The following is a 20,000-nucleotide window of genomic DNA, read 5'->3' on the forward strand; positions in this document are numbered from 1 at the left end:
GTGTTTGTATATGTTAAGGCCATTCACATCAAAACCACTACTCGAACCACTTCTCTCAAAATCCACTTTATGCTGGATATTAAAATTTCAATAGCCCTACTATTACAATTGAAAACAGAGGCTAGTGTACCACTTTTCACTGGATGTAATAAAAAATGAGTGTCCACTTGACCCTCATTCTGATCAACTGTCTGGCACAGGAGTGGTAATTTGGAAAGTTACTGTGGCTGCCTTTTCCATTCACCTTGTTGGTAGTGTCTTGTCTCTCTGTTAGTATCATTATTTTCTGTCTTTGAAGTTTGATACTGAAACTTGGTAAGTCTTTCCTTAAATGGAAGAAGAGACCTCTGGTGGATGAGTTAAACCTGTCTCTCACATGAGCAGGTAAAAGGCAAAAACTACTTAAATGTTTCCACAGCTGCAAACCACCATTTTGGGACTTTAAAATTAAACATCAATATTAATTTTATACTCTAGATTGAACTGGTATTATACCGAGACCAAATGAATGTTCTAACAACATAGCTTAATTTGATATATATCTGAACAATTTCATTTTGGTGCGAGCATTCCTTTAATGCTGAGGGGCATGTGTTTGGATGTATCTTTGTATGTTTTCCATGTATTTGTATTTGTGCATATGTATATATATTCATGTCTATGTTTATGCTTGGGTTTATGTCTGTATGTCTATGAGCATTTTTGTGACAGTGTGTTTACTTTACTGTATGTCTGTAAGCATGGCCTAGGACTGTTAAGCTAGGGTATTTGAGGTAAGTCCCTACCCCTGAGAAAGTTTAAGGATTTTTCCCAAATTGATTAAATGCTTAACCCCTTTGTGGTGGGTGAAAATAAAAAAAAACTCTATGCTCTGGAGATCAATGGCAACGCGCTGACTTTGAGCGCGGGACTTCGGCACATCAAGCCGAATCACCAGCTCGTAGCATTTTGGCACAGATTGGGCGGTTTGTTTTGACACCTCAAGACGTGACCCGTCAGGAAAGGGTTAAACTGACCCTTCCGCTCCTCTCCCAGGCAATCAGCTCACCAAGAGCACTTCTAGTACTCGAGATGGCTAGTCTGTAACATTTTATATACGTGTGTGTGTGTGTGTGTGTGTGTGTGTGTGTGTGTGTGTGTGTGTGTGTGTGTGCATGTGTGTGCATGTGTGTGTATGTGTATGTGTATGTGTGTATGTATGTGTGTGTGTATGTGTGTGTGTGTGTGTGTGTGTGTGTATGTGTGTGTGTGTGTATGTATGTGTATGTGTGTGTGTGTGTGTGTGTGTGTGTGTGTGTGTGTGTGTGTGTGTGTGTGTGTGTGTGTGTGTGTGTGTGTGTGTGTGTGTGTGCATGTGTGTGTGTGTGTGTGTGTGTGTGTGTGTGTGTGTGTGTGTGTGTGTGTGTGTGTGTGTGTGTGTGTGTGTGTATGTGTGTGTGTGTGTGTGTGTGTGTGTGTGTGTGTGTGTGTGTGTGTGTGTGTATGTGTATGTGTATGTGTGTGTGTGTGTGTGTGTGTGTGTGTGTGTGTGTGTGTGTGTGTGTGTGTGTGTGTGTGTGTGTGTGTGTACATTGTTGTTTGTGTGAGTTAATGAGATAATGAGTGAGTAAGGAGATAGAGCGAGACAGTGAGTGCATGAGTGAATAAGTGAGGGAATGAGGGGGTGTTTGCTTTTGCATGTATGTGTTGAGAGTGTGTGTTAGATTTTACAGCAACAGTATTGAAGTGTGAGGCATAGGAGACTACACAAGGAGGACAATGAAAGAGATTAAACATTAATTAGGAGATAACAAATATGTGTGTTTTGGATACCCAGAATGAGCACATTGTTTTCTGTTTGAGTCATTATACTCTAAGTAAGTAACATACAGTAAATTGTAAAATGAATGCTAAATAGATACATGATGGCAATAAAAATATTGTCTGTAGCATGGTAGAGCCACCAGTATATACTGATCAATATAAAAAATGTATAAGTGTAAACAGATTAAAACCTTGTTTCTGTCATCTAATATAAACATATCAGGCCATCTCTCATAATGTAAAGACCAAAAGCTTAAGAGAGCATTATCTACAGCACAGCTCAGTTCACTACATACCCTGTCCATAACATCTACCCAAAATTTTAATCAAACAGCCAATGCCATTTCATTATCGTTGCTACAGGTATTTATCATTTGGAATTTAACTATTATATCAGCTTATTTCCTTTTATTGGGGGAAGAATTTTATGCAGTCCAGAAAAAATCAATCTACAGTTATCCCACTCAACAGGAGTAAAACAGCATTTAGGGCAAGAGTGTGTCTTGCCGAAACCCTAGCTTGCCAGGTTCTTTTATGTGGTAAAATCATTACACTATACAGCAATATATCAGTTCTACAGTGCCTAATATGTCGTAAATCTGGAAAAATGCATATGATATCTGCTTATATTAACTCTCAATACTTTATTAATTATTCTGAAGCAAAACAAGTTTACCAAAACAATAACTTTGACCAAAATACTACAAGATGAAAAAGTACATCTGCTTACTAATTTTTATGAAGGATTATTTACAGATTCACATATCACCTTTCCAGAAGTATGACTACAACATTTACAAAGCTAAAAAAGATCCAGTAGAGTTTACTAGGGAGTTTCTTGGTATACACAGTATATAATCAATACCCATACAGTGCATATGTGAAGTGTTATCACAAACAAACTCATGTTGTGTCTGCAGTCACCTGTACATCCGCTTTGCAGGCCTGAGTGGTAATGAAGGTGTTATTCAATATAGTATCAATAATTAAAAGTACAAGATATTTGATATCACAATACAATTTTCAACTGGCATTTCACACAAAAGATCATATGCTTGTTTCATGTGCGAGTCATCCAGGAGTAACATCTTGATGAGTTTGAATAACATACAAAACACTGATCAGGTTATTTATCTTCAATGAAAAGTTATTGAGTTTTTGAGAATAGAGTTGTTCCAAAGAGTTAGGATATTATAGACAATAAGAAAGGAAAGTACTAAAAATAAACAATTCCCCAACAATCATGTTGTTCAGGATGAATATTAGCAAAAATATTCCTGAAAAGTTCAATAAATGAATATATATATTACAGCAATAGATATAACCATATGGTCCATGGTGGAGCATTTCTTCATAGGGCACACACTGCAAGTATACAATGAGTCTTCTACAAAGTTCACTTGTAAACACACATCTCCCTCCTATTATGTATGGATTTGCAACTCATAATTAAATCTAAACAATTATTTCTTCTGCTTGTTGCTGACATTTTATTTGTATACAAAAAGGCATACAAAAATATATGCCTTGAAGATTAACAGTGTAGTACGATTGTTAAACTATTACCTGTAAAATAAAAAATATAAATTCAGTATGAAAGGATTTTGTTTTGTAAATACTAGACTTAAAACTAAGAAATAATGGTTACAATTACACTTAAATGTACCTGTCTTTACTATAAAACACTTTACTCCCTATTAGACAGGTTCTTTCACTTCTAACAAAGTTATAAAATATTAATAATGTAATATCCTGAAGAATCAACAGTTAGCTGATTCATTTTCTGAATGTTCAAGACAATTGAGATTTTCTCTGTTATCATCCAAATGAAAGTTACTTTGCCAACAAAAAGGAAACAGGCAAGATCTGAAAACCTAAAAACTTTCTAATTTTTCCATCTCAAAATCCGTCTGTGCCATGAAGTTTAGCAAACATTTACGTCATAATATCAAACTATACATTGAAAACTTTTAATCTTCCAAAACAATCTTCTATAGTATAATTCTCATTTGCTTCACTTTCTGTATGACTCACAATAGACACTGAGGTAGTAATTAAATTAAAGGCTTCTTCTGTGATGGACTCCTCTAAAATCTGTCTGTCTATCCTTCACACTGCCTCTTCGTTATATCCAGCACATCTTCACAAGTACGCACCTACTCTTCCACAACCCCCCCTCCAAAATTACTATGATTATTCCTTGAAAAATGAGGAATGCAAATGAAAAATAGGAGGGGAGGAGGGAGGGAAGGAGGCAGGAGGAGCAGAAGGAAGGAAGGAAGGACGGAAGGAGGGGTGAGAGAAAAAAGGACAGATGACCTTCTGTGGCTGTAGCTAGACTCCCAATGGTTCTGTTCCTCCTCCCACACTGCTACTATAATATGAGATGATGAATGAGTTAGTTGATGCAGGACATGCTCCAACTACTTGCCATGTGCAGATTTCAAATGGGTTCAGCAAACTGGACAAGGGACCTCTTACAAAGCACCTTCATGACATAGCCTGTGCAGCTATGATATTGCCACAAGGTTATTTGACAAAGTGATGGACTGTTGATAATTACTTTTGCAGCATTAGGTGGCTTATTTAAGTAGGATTTTGCATATTTATCTTCTTTGTATCACAGGATGGTAAGCGTAACAGATAACAATATATCACATGCAAAGTGGAACATACAGTGGAACATATTTGTCATATTCATATATATATATATATATATATATATATATATATATATAAACAAATACACACACACACACACACACACACACACACACACACACACACACACACACACACACACACACTCACATACACACATACACACACACACACACACACACACACACACACACACACACACACACACACACACACACACACACACACACACACACACACACACACACACACACACACACACACACACACACACACACACACACACACACACACACACACACACACACACACACACACACACACACACACACACACACACACACACACACACACACACACACACACACACACACACACACACACACACACACACACACACACACACACACACACACACACACACACAATGGGTCTAGAACATTATACATGGATTTATATACCAGACCTCCCAGTGGGACTGAACTCTTTCCATGTTTACTTCCTGTTTGTCTCTCTGTGTTTCAAGACTGGGCTAGTGTCTTTATTTAAAGTATGTTCTTTGCTGGTTGCCATATAGTTTATGCGAGTTGTTTAGCCACTCTCCCCTTTGGAAGTGACCAATGTCAGGTGCTTGTTGATATATGTAAGATGCCTCAACATGATCAGATTCTGATGGTTTCCTCATTGTGGGCCTGGTAGGAACTGCGTTGTGCACATGATTTATTCCCATGGGATAGCGGTGTACATTGCATGCCCTCCTCTCGTGACTGTGTCAGCTGGGTTGGGCAATGCAAATGTTATGGCTTTCCATGCCTCTCCATGGCTACTAAAGTTATTTGTTTGTTTTACTGCCTTGCCTCACATCAGGCAAAGTTAGTGGCCACCATTAATATTGACTTCTTAGAAGTTAATCCTTTGCTTCTTCTTGCTGATGACTCAGTGCCAATGATCAATCTGGGAGTTAATTAGCCCTTTGAGGTAAGACTACCAGATAATTGCTCAATATGTTAAGTGCAGGACACTGCTATTTCCTTTATTCCCCTGTGTTCTTTTCAAGGACAGAGCATGAGAAATCTGATGGATGGAAAATTCTATTTCTCTGTCTGTAGAGGCTTGACACAAGCAAAGATCTCCTTTCATGTTCTCTTTGTTTTAGTTTGTGTACGTATGAGTTGTACATACACACATACAATATGTCAATTCATAAACAAAAGGCAACAAAGAAATTATAAATGTAGATTCTATTTAAATATCATGCATTTTTGGTAGCAACTGCAAGGACACTTACTGGTCAGACTGTAAGTAAGTGTAACGCAACAAAATCTTGGCAAAGTCTAGTTCTGTGATGGCAGGCAGGCCCTTTGAAAATTCATTGAACTCAATCTCCAGTACTTCTGTCTGTAGGTTTTCCATAAACCTGAAATAAAGATAATAAAATCCACATTAGACAATAAGAACGCTTATCTATTTCTGATATACGGCTTTAAACATAACCCTTAATTAGTACTTGTGTACACCAATCATATAATGAAGTAAAAAAGGTTGCAGCTCAAAAACATTCATATTTTGAGAAATTAACAAATTATTACATGTAGCAAATGCCATGATGCTATCCTAGTATCATTACTAAAAAGCAAACTGAATAAACCCTTAGATCCTTGTGTCATACAGCCATAAATCCGGACATTGGGCAACTGTGAGTGGCCACTCTACTGGGTATGCGGCTTGTAGGCTGGGCGTACGCCAACACTCATGTGTGGTGACAAGACTCTGTGCCTCCTATTTGCAAAGTTATTTTTTCTTTTCATGCATAAGTGCTTTTAGCTTTTTTGCCATTTTATGTATAAGCATTTTTAGCTTTTTTGCCATTTACCAGTGTCCATATTTGTCATTTGATTTGCATCATCCACATTATCATCTCTCTAGGCAGTCTACAGCTCAGTGTAAGAAAAATGAAAATACTTAACAGTTTGTCATTTCATGACTTTTTTTTTTTTTTTTTTTTTTTTTTTTTTTGGTAATATTCAATTTTCTGTAATACAAACTGTGCCACTGGTCACTGTGCTAGGAATATACTGCTGAGCATGGAAATAGCATCTTCCATGGAGCTGATGCTCTTCCAGTCATGGAAGAGCATCAGCTCATGGACATTACATTCCACACTCTTTTCTTGATGGGAATAATGGAATAATCCAAAGAGGTTTGTGCACTTGTGGCGAGTCTTTTCCGTCACCCCAGCTCAGCTGAAACGCTCACGATGGCAAGTTCGTGTCACCAGATTTTCCCATGATGGCATATTCATGTCACCTGCCGTACGTGCTAAATCTTTTCATGACGTGATAGTCGCGTCATCCAGATCAACATGTCAACAGTTACAAAATCCTCTTGGTCTTATCTTTTTCTGTTACAGTCTCACTATTACAGAACAAGTTTAAATTGATTATGGATCAATATTCATAATTTTCACTTCCAAAAATGAACATATTTATTGTTGTAGTATGTGTATATGTGAGAGTTGTAGAGAAGAAAATATGTGTTAAGTAATAATAATAATAAATGATAAATACAGAAAGAGAGGAAAATTCAAAGAAGCCATCATCAGCACGAAAGACAATCACAGGAAATCGCAAAACCTTCCAAAAGACTCACATCTTAAATTCTTCGAACTTGAGGTCCTGCTTTCCTTTCTTGCCGAAGAAGTGGAGTAGCAAAGTGGTGTCGACAACATGACTCTTCTGCAGCTCATCCTCCAGCACTTCCTCCACCTCCCCGTCCTCTGCCAAGTCATTGTGTTTGAGTCAAGCAGTCTTACATATATATATATTTTTTTAAATACTTATTTATTATTATTACGTTTTAAAATCTATTGTGATACAGTACACGGATCTCAAAAAATATGTGGGATGATGACAATTATGATGATGGTGGTGGTGAAAGAGGAGAAGGGCAAGGATAATGAGGAGGAGGAGGAGGAGGAGGAGGAGGAGGAGGAGGAGGAGGAGGAGGAGTGGAGAAGGAGTAAGAAGAGGAGTGGGAGTGGGAGGAGGAGGAAGATGAAGAGGAGAGGAGGAGAAGGAGGAGGAGGAGGAGGAGGAGGAGGAGGAGGAGGAGGAGGAGGAGGAGAAGGAGGAGGAGAGGGGAAGGGGAGGGCAGGGAGGAAGAAGAGAAAGAGGAGGGGGAGGAGGAGAGGAAGACATGAATAATAATAATAATGATGAGGGGATGAGTTGCAGGTGTGCATGCAATGGCTAATAAATAAGAAGGGCCATCTTGAAAAATGGCAGGTCCAAAGAGGGATGCCTGGAGGATGGCCCCTTGGAGGAAGAGGGGCTCTGTCACTGGTTTGTAATTGACAAGCGAATGTGTATGCACAGCAGGATCGGGTCAAAGGGCAAGTGTTACGGGCTTGGCCTCTCATATATTATGGCCTGAACAGTCACAAATTGATGGTATTTCTCTTATGACTTGTAGTCCACAGCAGGCAGGGTATGACTGGCTGTCCCTGCTAGTTGGAGGTTGTGGTTGATAGAACTTTAGCCTATCTTAGACTGCTTGGCATATGATTTTTTTGAGACCAGATGTAAACCTGCGTATTCTGATAGTTATAGGAATTAAAAAAAGGTTGCCTTCCAGAAAGCCAAAGAGACCAGATACTTTCATACGAACATAAAATTATTAAGTCTAGTATTTCCGAAGATATACGCTAGTATAGATCAAGAATAATGAGGCAAACCATAAATTCTTAAGCACTAAATATAATTCCGACAGATGAAAATTAGCTAAAAATTTTAATTCACTTGTAAATAACTCACAATACTTGCATAATTCTATGGGAATACACCTCCAGCTTTCACTAAGGTCTCCCTCCTTCCTTTTCTGATATTTCTAACCTTGCAGCCCACCACTTTGAAGAGATAATTAGGCTCTATAGGCAAATACCTCATGATACTTATCACATGTACTGTGCATCAAAAGGTCAGACAAAAGAGTAGTCTGGAGGATGGCCCTTTAGAGAGTAGGGGCTCTGTCGAGGATGGGCTGACTCCAGGACAAGTGTGTAGACAACATGATCAGGTTGTAGGTCATACATGAAGGGGTATGGCCTGTTGTATGGCCTGGGTCAAACACCAGATAGTTCATGGTATGACTGGTCTGCCCAAAGTAGGCACGTATGATTGGATGTTCCTGCACATTGAAGGGCATGATCTTGATGGGGCCTTGGCCTATCTCAGAATGAGGAGGAAGAGGAGGAGAAAGAGAAAGATGAGGAGAGGAGGAAGAGGAGGAAGAAGAGTAAGGGAGGAATAGGACGAGGAGGTTCAAGCAGGAAGGATGATATGTAGTCGATATGGATAAGAATAATGGTGATGATAATGATGCTTTAACCCAATGCTGCTGTGAAAAAAAAGAAAAAACAAAAAAAGAAAAAAAGAGAGAAAAAAAAGGGGGAAAATGCTAAGCTCATTTTTTATATTTTTTTGTGAAATGTCTCTGCACATAGATGGCTCTGCTAGCGCTTAGCCACAAAGGAGTCAATTATTAGACCTTGTGACCTTACCTGATTTGAATTGGCGGGACAAATGTATTTTTTGCTAGTGCTATGAATATCATTGGTGTTATTTTTATTATAAACATTAAAATTACTATAATGTTATAAACATTAGTAACGGCAAAATAAGATACCATAAAATAGTTTGATAAATCAAAGAAAAGGGTAAACAAGCGAGACAGGCAGTACTCGTAAGTGGCTCATTGGTGACTTAGTACAAGTGTAGCAATCTATCAAATAAGTAACTCGCAGTGGGCATGACACATATGTATATGTCATGCACGTTGGCATTAAAAAGACATGAAAGGATATTCCAAGGAAATAAGGGTAAATTTCCTGTTTCATTGTCAGATATCAGGGTATCCTACATGAAACTACTTCCAAAAGAGGAGGATAAAAATAAATCTGTGTCATTCATCAAGTCTCACAGTCCCCTTACCTAAAGAGGCTAAATATGATTTGTCACAAATTCCTACAACAAGCACTAACAAAGAATATCAAATTTAGTATCAGTTATGTACTGCCCATTACTTACCCCCTTCTGTCTGTTTAACTGCTCCCTCCAAAGCTCGGTTTAGTCGGTCTCTGCGAGCAGTACTGAAGATCTTCTCAAGCTGTAAAATCAGTGGTCAATATTACTTTCATCACTAGTTTGCTCTGCATGTTACAGTAACCAAATACTAGAAAAGCCTTGCAGAGCTAATATATGTTCATGTTTTAAATCACAGTTACTTTTGCCACAAAATTATCTTCACATCAAGCACTTTTGAATACAAAGTTATGAAATATAAATTCTCATGATATCAACAAATTACAATATATAGTGATCAGCAATTCTTATAGTCATAATTGAAAGCCCAAAGAAATAGCATATCTCTGAAGCAAAAGTCACACCACATATGAGGTTGCGAAAGTCCCATCATGTGTTTTGAAATCAACTAGCTTGAAACACTCCATTGTCTAAAGTAGCAAACTATGTTATGACCACAGAAGGAATAATATCTGAAACTGTAACATTAGGGAGAAGAATGAGTTATGTGAGTATCATGGTACATGAAGAACATTGCAATCTATATTTGGCAACTAAAAACACATTTATTAATGATATTAGACTAGTTCTAACTATTTATATCTATGAAAAAGTCAATACACAGAAATATACAACAGCATCTCTGCTACAGGGGCAAAAAAGCATTTTCTTCCTTCATTTACATATCTTATCAATCAATATTCACTGTATTACACAAAGGTCATTATTATTGTAGGTCTAATAGATCAAACACATTTTCCAAAAATGGCAGTAAATACAATCATACAGGGCATAAATCCCTTTATATTCCCTGTTGGTCATCTAGAGAGGAAGATTTAAAGGAGAAATATAAGCAAACCCACAACCCAGAGGTCACAAATGAGAGAACAATCCTTGAGCTTTGGCAGACATGCCTGGAAACTCCCGCAAAAATAGGCCATGACAAAGACTAGACCCTGCACAGCACCCATTTCTACAGATATGGAAAAAAAACAAGAGCTAACAACACCAAAGCTCATGTGAAAAGCTTGAAGACATGAAAAGCTGTGGGTATCAACAGGATCTACCCAGAAATACTTGTCACCTTGGAAAACAGAACATATAGTGGCTGGCCATGGCCATGACAGATATCAACACAAAAAGCAAGTACTCCCTTATCTGAAGACATGATAAAATTAAAGTTATAATCAAATTTGGTGAAGACTAATCTACACTGCTGTCTCTTCTAATTTCTTGAAGGAGTCATCTTATCTAGACCAAAAAGGGATCCCTTAGAACAAGTTCTTGCTTGACATTCCACTGAGATGCAAGCTATGACAATAGCAGATATCCGGGGCAATCTTCACAGGCCTGTCAGCAGCCTATGATACAGTCTCATGAAATAGACATAAATTACAACTGATCAGAACAATAAAATATATGCAAATTTTGAATCTGATAAGAACCTTGTATTTTAGCAAGGATGTCAGCAAAGTTAGAAAAACAGTCCCATATTGACTGGTTCTAACTCTTCTCATTCTTTTCCCCAGTGGCATACCAAGAACAGCTCTGAAATCTGGAAATGCACACGTTCTGAATATGGTGCACCTTTAACAACGCATAACACTAAAACTATCCCTTTTTAGCAGAATTTGACACAGAATATCTTGAATTAACATGGAACTAGGCTCTAACCTCCATGACAAATATTAAAGTCAATGCACAAAAACAACTTTGGGAACATTTATGCTAAATTGTAGCACAGTACTGTGCCTCAAAATAGCACTACAGAGTCCACTCCTAAAAAAGTTAAATAATTAAACAAGTTCATAAGGATAATGCAGCAGTCCAACTTAAATGAGTACAATCATTTCCCCCACAAATCTGAAGAAAATAAGCAACTCAAAAGAAGTATGTATATCCAATAGACGAATACCTAAATACCCCATAGCAGCTTATGTTCGGTCCCAGCTTCCTCCAGAATAAAATCCTGGAAACCTTGCTATAGGTCTAGACGAATAGAGTTCAACATTGCAGGAGTTTGGCTAAATAAATGGCAGAGGCCTGATTCGAGACCTAGGACTTTACACTACAACCAGGAACAATGGACCTTGGTAGAAAGATAAAGGTCAGAACATGGTAGAACAGCAATGAACATGTATTGCTATGAGCTGTAAGAGTCCCTTCTCTGTCCTGCATTCCATAAAGGAGGCATGGTCACAGACCATCTGCTGCTGTACTGCCCAATAACAGGACTATGTGAAGGCTTGATAGACTATCAACAAAATCAGATAGACCTTCGCAATGCAAGCAAATGAACATGCTATGGAGAAGAAGCCACATTTCACTTTACACAGCATTTCAATATAAAGACAGCAATTTAGAAAAATTGTAAACTTGTCCATTTATCTCAATACAATGCAATTCATAAAGGAGATATGGAAAAACCCTTCAAATTTACATTTTAATAGCAAGGAGAGGCAAAGAATGCTAACCTTAGACCAGGGGAGGATATATCCCCTTGGGGTAATAAGTAGAATAGATGAATATTACCTATTGAATAAAAATGGTTTCCCTCAGGGAAAAGATCTTATTCCATATTGGTTAAAAGGTACATACAGTAAAGACAATAAACATGGTCAGGTCAGTTCTTCTCCAAATAATATGCTGGAAAAAATACTACCACATAAGAACAGTAAGAAAATCAGTAAAAAGATTTATGAAAGTTAAACAAATGAGAAAATAAGGAGAAGCCAATAAAAAAAAAAAATATATATATATCTATAATACATAGGACATTGGTAAAAATTCATGACACAACTGACCAATAGTCATATACATATATTTATCTATAGACACAACACAATAAACAGTGACCCGGACATAAAGAAAAACATGAATAGATAATGTACAGACTTTTGCCTTTGCCTTCATAACAATATAATTCTATTATTACACCATAAGTACTTATATAATTAACATAGTCAATGTGAGTTACTATCATGTTAGAAACTAAGGAAAAATTACAATATCAAAACATTCGTGTCAGTACACAATCATGTATTTAATTCACATGACAAACTGCTATACAGTATTTGCAAATAACCACACACATCACTGCTTATGAAGAAAGATATTCAACATGTTAATCACACAGAACTACATGAGCTGGTCAGAGTATATACAACATTAGACAATGAATCAGCTAACAATGATGTCAGTATTCATTCTGACATTGAAGGAAATGGTACACAGCCTTGCCATAAGCCAGAAGGGAAGAGCCTGCCTCAAAAACGAGATAAAAAAGAAAAAAAAAAAGAAAAGAGAAAGAAAGCATAAAAACCTTATTTTGAAATCTACTGTCCTTGATTTGCTTATTCTTTCTAACTGTATTCATCAAGTATTTTTTTTTTCCATCTACGTAGCTTTTATTCATCTAATAATTTCTCTAAAGCAGTTTCTAATGAACTTTTGTATAAAGTTCTTATTTGTCCTTTTGGAACGTGTTATGGGGAACATCATGGGACCAGCCTTTAAAAGAAAAAGATCATATACTCAAAAAGAGAATGCAAAATCAGACAGAATTCTAAGGTTTATGTGAAGGCTTAACTGACTATGGATAAAACAAGTCATTCATCTTGATAAAAACCATATTAGAACTGCTGAGCTTAATTACCAAGTGCAGGATATTTCTGTAGTATAATACCACGATTAGAATTTCAAACATATATGATATTATTCTCAATAAATCATTATCATCCTGTTTGTTGTATTTGGACTTAGAGGAAAAAAATGTAATACATAAAGCTGAAAATTTTCTTTGGACAATTTACATGATGTTCCCCTTAAGAGGATATTAACAATATCCATACGAATAATTCTGCAGATCTTCAAAGAAAAAGACAAAAAAAAAAGAAAAAGAAAAAGAAAAAGAAAAGGAAAGAAAAAAGCTAAAAAACAAATAATAAAAAAATAGAAATAAAAAGGATTGCAAGCCCCACCCCTGAGGCAGCCTTCCAGCTCAAGCAACAATACTGGCTGCGAGAGGCAAGAAAGAGAGACCTGCATGGCACTACCAACCAGCGAAGAGCACATGGAACACTCCCAAGAGAGGAGTGCATGGAGGCGAGGCACCGGTGAGAGACAGCGCGTATAAAAAAAAACAAGTGCAAACTATATTACCCCCACACGAACGCTGTTGGCTGACCTCCCCACGAGCTGCTCACTTACAACCTGTTTTGTGGCGGCAAGCTTCTCATCCTGATTTGGGGTAGGCTTCCCGTGGATCGTGTCAGCAATCCAAGTGTTATAGGCTCGATAAACACCAGCAGTTATCATCTCCATTAACTGTTTTCATGAGATACTTTGATGAAATTTGCCGGGGAACAAATTATATGAATATATGAAAATATATGTATACATATGTATCACACACACACACACACACACACACACACACACACACACACACACACACACACACACACACACAAAAAAAAAAAAAGAGCATACAAAAATCCACTTCATTACAATTCCTGTGAAAAAAGGAGTTGACACTTCAGCAGTTTAGAAATAAGAAGTTTTACTGCAGACACTTCTTCCAAGAGATTCTTGAGGAACTATGCTCAGTGCCTTCCTTGCTATGAACAAAAAGTCGTCAAAACCACTTGAAAGGAATTCTTCTGGTCTTGCTCGGTGAAAAATAAAAAGTGGCAAATGGTTTTTATCTTCATCATTAGACATTGGAGATTGGCTGATCCCATAACCATTATGAAACCTGTTCTTTTTAATTTTGTTTTCTCTGGTATCTAATTTTTTTTCCCTTCACTCTTTTCAAACAAAATCACATTTCTTTGTCACAGAACTGAGCAGAATACATACTAACATGCCATTTATGCCTAGAGAACATGATTGTATACTTAGAGAATTTTTTCATTAAAATATCTACTCTTCTACAACAAGAAAATTACATCTATAAAAATGTCTTTCCAATCTTTCAATAAGTAACATTTATACCATATTTCAACTTTTAAAGATTTTCACATTCACTAAAGAAGTTGAAAAAAAAAAAATATATTGTTTATAAAAAGATAATTTAATACATCATGTCAGAAATATCACTAGCATAAAATAGGTTGTCCCATTCCTTTACAAAGAATTCTTCAAATACATTCAAAATAACCCCATGAAAAAGAAAGAAAGGGGAATTCAAAAGTGCAGAGGTCTCACATAATGCAAAAGAAATGAAGTAAAATTTCCCAAAAACAGAAATAACTTACAAAACCCATTGTAAAAAAAAAAAAAAAAAAAAAAAAAAAAAAAAAAAAAAAAAATTACTCAAAAACGGAAATGATAATAAGAACCTACCACAAGGAATTCCTCCTTGTCAACTCGCTCGTTGCCGTCGGTGTCGAACATGTTGAATGCAATGCGGAATCCCGTCTGTGGCTCTGCAATACACAAGTAAATTTTTGGATTATACTGATACAAAAGGAATTTTCTAAGTAGAAGAGATAGAGCAGGAGGAGAAAGGGAAGGACTAAGGGGAAGTTAATGACAAATAACAAATATAAATAATCATACTATTATTTTCTGGTACTCACTTGTCAGGATTGAAAGCAGGAAGAGGTATTCCGTATATGATATAATACCTGAAATAATGAAAAAATCAACAAATGTTTCTCTCCATATGGAAAAGAAATGCTGTCCCATTATATTTATAAAATGCACAAACAGATAGATATCAAGAGAGAGAGAGAGAGAGAGAGAGAGAGAGAGAGAGAGAGAGAGAGAGAGAGAGAGAGAAAGAGAGAAAGAGAGAAAGAGAGAAAGAGAGAAAGAGAGAAAGAGAGAAAGAGAGAGAGAGAAAGAGAGAGAGAGAGAGAGTGTCAACATTAAAATAAAGCGCCTCCTCTTTTCCTCACCTTTGTCAAAGATGGTTCGGAACATGTCTGGGGACCCCTTGGAGAGCAGGGGTGTCTCCTGCATGAATCGCTCAAGGTCTCTCTCTATCAGGACTCTCCGCTTAAGTCGGGCTGTGATAAGGGGGGGGGGGGGGTTGAGGATGAGAGTGTGAAAACCTATTGTACAGCTGGGTTAACTATGTGAGTGCTTAATATAGCTATTTTATGTATGAGGTTAATAAGTCTCACACACACACACATGTGCACACACACACACACACACACACACACACACACACACACACACACACACACGCACACACACACAAACGCACGCACACACACACATACACAAAATGCAAGGTCAAGGATAGTAATAATTAACATAATAATGATATGGCATTAGAAGTAACAATGATAATAACATAATTATAATAGTGATAGCATAATCAACAAGTACAAGAAAACAAAATCTGTGTAACACTTTTCCCCTATTTTTGCCTATAAAGTATATATAATATTCTTATTATTCCCTTCAAACTTTCCTTTGGTGATCAACATCATGATCATGCTAGATGTACTGAGGTCAAGGAGAAAAGGTGCCACTCTGCAAGTCCAAGGTTATGGGACAGCAGGAACACCAAATGAGGATCGGCTACAGCAGGATAGAGTTCTCTACAGAAAGGAACTACATCGGCTTCCAATGCACAGGAAACTGGGTATTATGTAGACACTGATCGTACTTTAGATAAAGGGATCCACATCCTTCAATTATCTTCCTTAACTTGTCTTAAGCAAAAGTCAAAGCCCATATCATTGTTGGATCACACTGCCGGTGATCCCAGAGTGCAAGGAATTTTCCAAGAAGCTGCCTACAAAGAAGTAAGTAGCTTGGATGCCTCTGTTCTAGTGGTTCGGGTCCTGGGCAAACATTAGGGCAAAAGACTATGTGGAACTGCTTGTAGCTTTGGTGAACCACTACAGCAAAGTAGGCTACAGGATATCTCTCAAATATAACCACATGGGCTACATGATAAAATGGGATCTAATGAGCTGCAGGATATCTCTCAACAACAAAATGTGCTGCAGGATATCAATCAAAGTGAATATCAGATAGATTCAGGAACAATTTACTCAGAGTATGAGTACTTCCTGGACTTCAAAAGCTCCTACTAAGGAACATATCACAAAAAACATATTTGGGGACTGAATTGTGAAAGTCATTTGCCACATAATCCTAAATCTAGGAAATCTACTTTCCCCTTTTTTCTTGGAGGTCACTTATTATTTCTTATTCCCATCATTTGTATTTCAAGGGGGGTCACGTGTTAATTTTTTCCCCCTTTTTTACACAGTTTTTAATGTGGCTATTTGAAACAGGTAAATAATAAAATGTCAATAGAAAAATTTGACAAGAATAGTAACAACAACAATAATAATAATGATAATGATAATGATAATAATAATATTAATAGTAATAATGACAATGACATTAATAATAATAATAATAATAATAATAATAATAATAATAACAATAACAAAATCATCAACAATCACCATAACAACAACAATAAAAATATGCAAAATAGAAAAGAAAAAAAAAAAAAAAAATCCCCACGCCGGCCCTCACGTCTCGGTTCGGAGTCGGTGACGGACTCGATGAAGTCCTGCGGCGTCATGTACAGCTGGCCCTGGTACTCGACGGAGGAGAACTTGATGAAGCGCCGCTCGCGGTGGTTCAGCTTCAGCCCGCGGAGGGTCTGGTCGTCTGTCTGCACGGGAGAGGGAGAGAGAGAGAAAGGTGGTGAGGCAGGGGGTTTGGTTGTGGTTGTGGTTGTTGGTGATGAGGGTGAGGGTGAGGGTGATGATGGTGATGAAGGTGATGAAGGTGATGAAGATGATGAGGGTGATGGTGATGATGGTGGTGATGGTGATTCTGATGATATTCGTAATAATATAGACGTTTGGTGGTGGTTGATATGGTGAAGTTGATGATGACTTCGGCGATAATGATGATGATGGCTTCGGTGATGACGATGACGGTAATAATACCGATGTTGTCGACGCAGAAGATTCATGAATATTAAGAACACCTAATATCAGCCATGGAATAAGACCAAAACAGATGATGATGATGATGATGACAACAACAGCAGCAACAATAACAAACATAGCAATAACAAATAATAGTAACACCAATAACAGCAGTATTATGCATTAACAAATGTACAACAAAGTTAATACACGAACAATGCTGGCTATCCACTATCTGATTCTGAGAAAAAGACCACAATTATTTCCCATCAAGACTGAAAAAGACACAAAGCGAAGGATTTACTTATGAAAGAAAAAAAAAATATATAATAATAATCAAATAAAAAGGTAAACCAATAAAACAAACAAAGAGAGAAAGAAACACGGAATGCCCAAATCCCAGCAAAATTATTAACGCATAAAAACCGACACCCGAAAATTATTATGTGACAAACGAGACCTCGATCCGGAATCCAGACCTCGACCCCAAGAAGCCAAATATAGAAAGAAAACTGAACTTATAATAATACTAAGTGTATATATAGAGGCAAGGTCACGCGCCCTTACCGGAAAGAGCGTTATTATCCTTGTCATTATCCTTATTACGACGCTGACAAGAGGTGATCGCGGTGTAGGATGGTTCTCATAACTCACCGGGCTTAACTACCTGTCCGGCCCACCTGCGCGCCCCGTTCCTCCCCACCTGCGCGTCCCTCCTCGCCTGCGCGTCCCCTTTCTCCCCACCTGCGCGTCTCGTTCCTCCCCACCTGCGCGTCCCTCCTCGCCTGCGCGTCCCCTTTCTCCCCACCTGCGCGTCTCGTTCCTCCCCACCCGCGCGTCCCTCCTCGCCTGCGCGTCCCCTTTCTCCCCACCTGCGCGTCCCTCCTCGCCTGCGCGTCCCCTTTCTCCCCACCTGCGCGCCCCGTTCCTCCCCACCTGCGCGTCCCTCCTCGCCTGCGCGTCCCCTTTCTCCCCACCTGCGCGTCTCGTTCCTCCCCACCTGCGCGTCCCCTTTCTCCCCACCTGCGCGTCCCCTTTCTCCCCACCTGCGCGTATCGTTTCTCCCCACCTGCGAGTCCCTCCTCGCCTGCGCGTCCCCTTTCTCCCCACCTGCGCGTCTAGTTCCTCCCCACCTGCGCGTCCCTCCTCGCCTGCGCGTCCCCTTTCTCCCCACCTGCGCGTCTCGTTCCTCCCCACCTGCGCGTCCCTCCTCGCCTGCGCGTCCCCTTTCTCCCCACCTGCGCGTCCCTCCTCGCCTGCGCGTCCCCTTTCTCCCCACCTGCGCGCCCCGTTCCTCCCCACCTGCGCGTCCCTCCTCGCCTGCGCGTCCCCTTTCTCCCCACCTGCGCGTCTCGTTCCTCCCCACCTGCGCGTCCCTCCTCGCCTGCGCGTCCCCTTTCTCCCCACCTGCGCGTCCCCTTTCTCCCCACCTGCGCGTATCGTTTCTCCCCACCTGCGCGTCCCTCCTCGCCTGCGCGTCCCCTTTCTCCCCACCTGCGCGTCTCGTTCCTCCCCACCTGCGCATCCTTCCTCGCCTGCGCGTCCCCTTTCTCCCCACCTGCGCGTCTCGTTCCTCCCTACCTGCGCGTCCCTCCTCGCCTGCGCGCCCCCTTTCTCCCCACCTGCGCGTCCCTCCTCGCCTGTGCGTCCCCTTTCTCCCCACCTGCGCGTCTCGTTCCTCCCCACCTGCGCGTCCTTCCTCGCCTGCGCGTCTCGATCCTCCCCACCTGCGCGTCCCTCCTCGCCTGCGCGTCCCTTTCATCAACAATTGTGCGCCCCTTCTCGCCTGTGCGTCCCTTTCCTCCCCACCTGTGCGTCCCTCCTCGCCTGCGCGTCCCGTTTCTCCCCACCTGCGCGTCCCTCCTCGCCTGCGCGTCCCTCCTCGCCTGCGCGTCCCCTTCCTCCCCACCTGCACGTCCCCTTCCTCCCCACCTGCGCGTCCCCTTCCTCCCCACCTGCGCGTCCCTCCTCGCCTGTACGTTCTGTTCCGCCCAATTCGGGTTTGCGGTTTCTGGAGGGAGAGGGGAAGGGGAAAGAGGGAGGGAAAAGGAAGAGGGGATATGGGAGGGAGGGAGGAAAAGATGGAAGGGATAGGATGTGGGAGGGAGGGAGGAAAAGAAGGAAGGGATAGGATGTGGGAGGGAGGGAGGAAAAGAAGGAAGGGATAGGATGTGGGAGGGAGGGAGGAAAAGAGGGAGGAGGAGGGAAAAGGAGGAGGACTGGAGAAGGGGAAGAGACTGGGAGGGAAGAGACGGACAAGGAGAAGGAAGATGGAAAATGAGGAAAGAGACTCCAGAAAAAAAAAAAAAACACCACTACCGCACACGCTTCCAGAACAAACAAAAAATAAATAAATAAAATGATTAAATAAATAAATACTAAAAACACACAACTTAACCGCATAACCAACGTCCAGCCAGACCTCCCCCCCCCACCCCCACACACACCGCCCGCAATCACGAAGGTCGACGGAGTTTAATTGGGAAGCTAACATCTCACCTGCCGAGCGCCGTGATGGAAAGCGTTGGGGGAGGGGGGAGAG

General features: G+C 39.9%; 1 protein-coding gene across 5 annotated transcripts in view; it reads right to left on the reverse strand.

Moving 5' to 3' along the window:
• LOC125041146 (calcium uptake protein 3, mitochondrial-like) overlaps window positions 1–20,000 on the reverse strand; it is a 43,129-nt gene that overhangs the window by 7,912 nt on the left and 15,217 nt on the right. For 2 of the 5 annotated variants that reach the window (XM_047635941.1, XM_047635942.1), the window contains exons 2-9: window positions 17,055–17,196; window positions 15,446–15,556; window positions 15,125–15,172; window positions 14,889–14,971; window positions 13,704–13,868; window positions 9,549–9,627; window positions 7,114–7,240; window positions 5,753–5,881 (exon numbers count right to left, since the gene is read on the reverse strand). In XM_047635941.1, coding sequence (XP_047491897.1) covers window positions 5,753–5,881; window positions 7,114–7,240; window positions 9,549–9,627; window positions 13,704–13,868; window positions 14,889–14,971; window positions 15,125–15,172; window positions 15,446–15,556; window positions 17,055–17,196 — 884 coding nt within the window. The remainder of the gene's footprint in view (window positions 1–5,752; window positions 5,882–7,113; window positions 7,241–9,548; window positions 9,628–13,703; window positions 13,869–14,888; window positions 14,972–15,124; window positions 15,173–15,445; window positions 15,557–17,054; window positions 17,197–20,000) is intronic. The other 3 variants (XM_047635944.1, XM_047635945.1, XM_047635943.1) reach the window with 2 other exon arrangements.

This window comes from Penaeus chinensis, chromosome 30, assembly GCF_019202785.1.
Source record: "Penaeus chinensis breed Huanghai No. 1 chromosome 30, ASM1920278v2, whole genome shotgun sequence".
NCBI classification, from domain to species: Eukaryota; Metazoa; Arthropoda; class Malacostraca; order Decapoda; family Penaeidae; genus Penaeus; species Penaeus chinensis.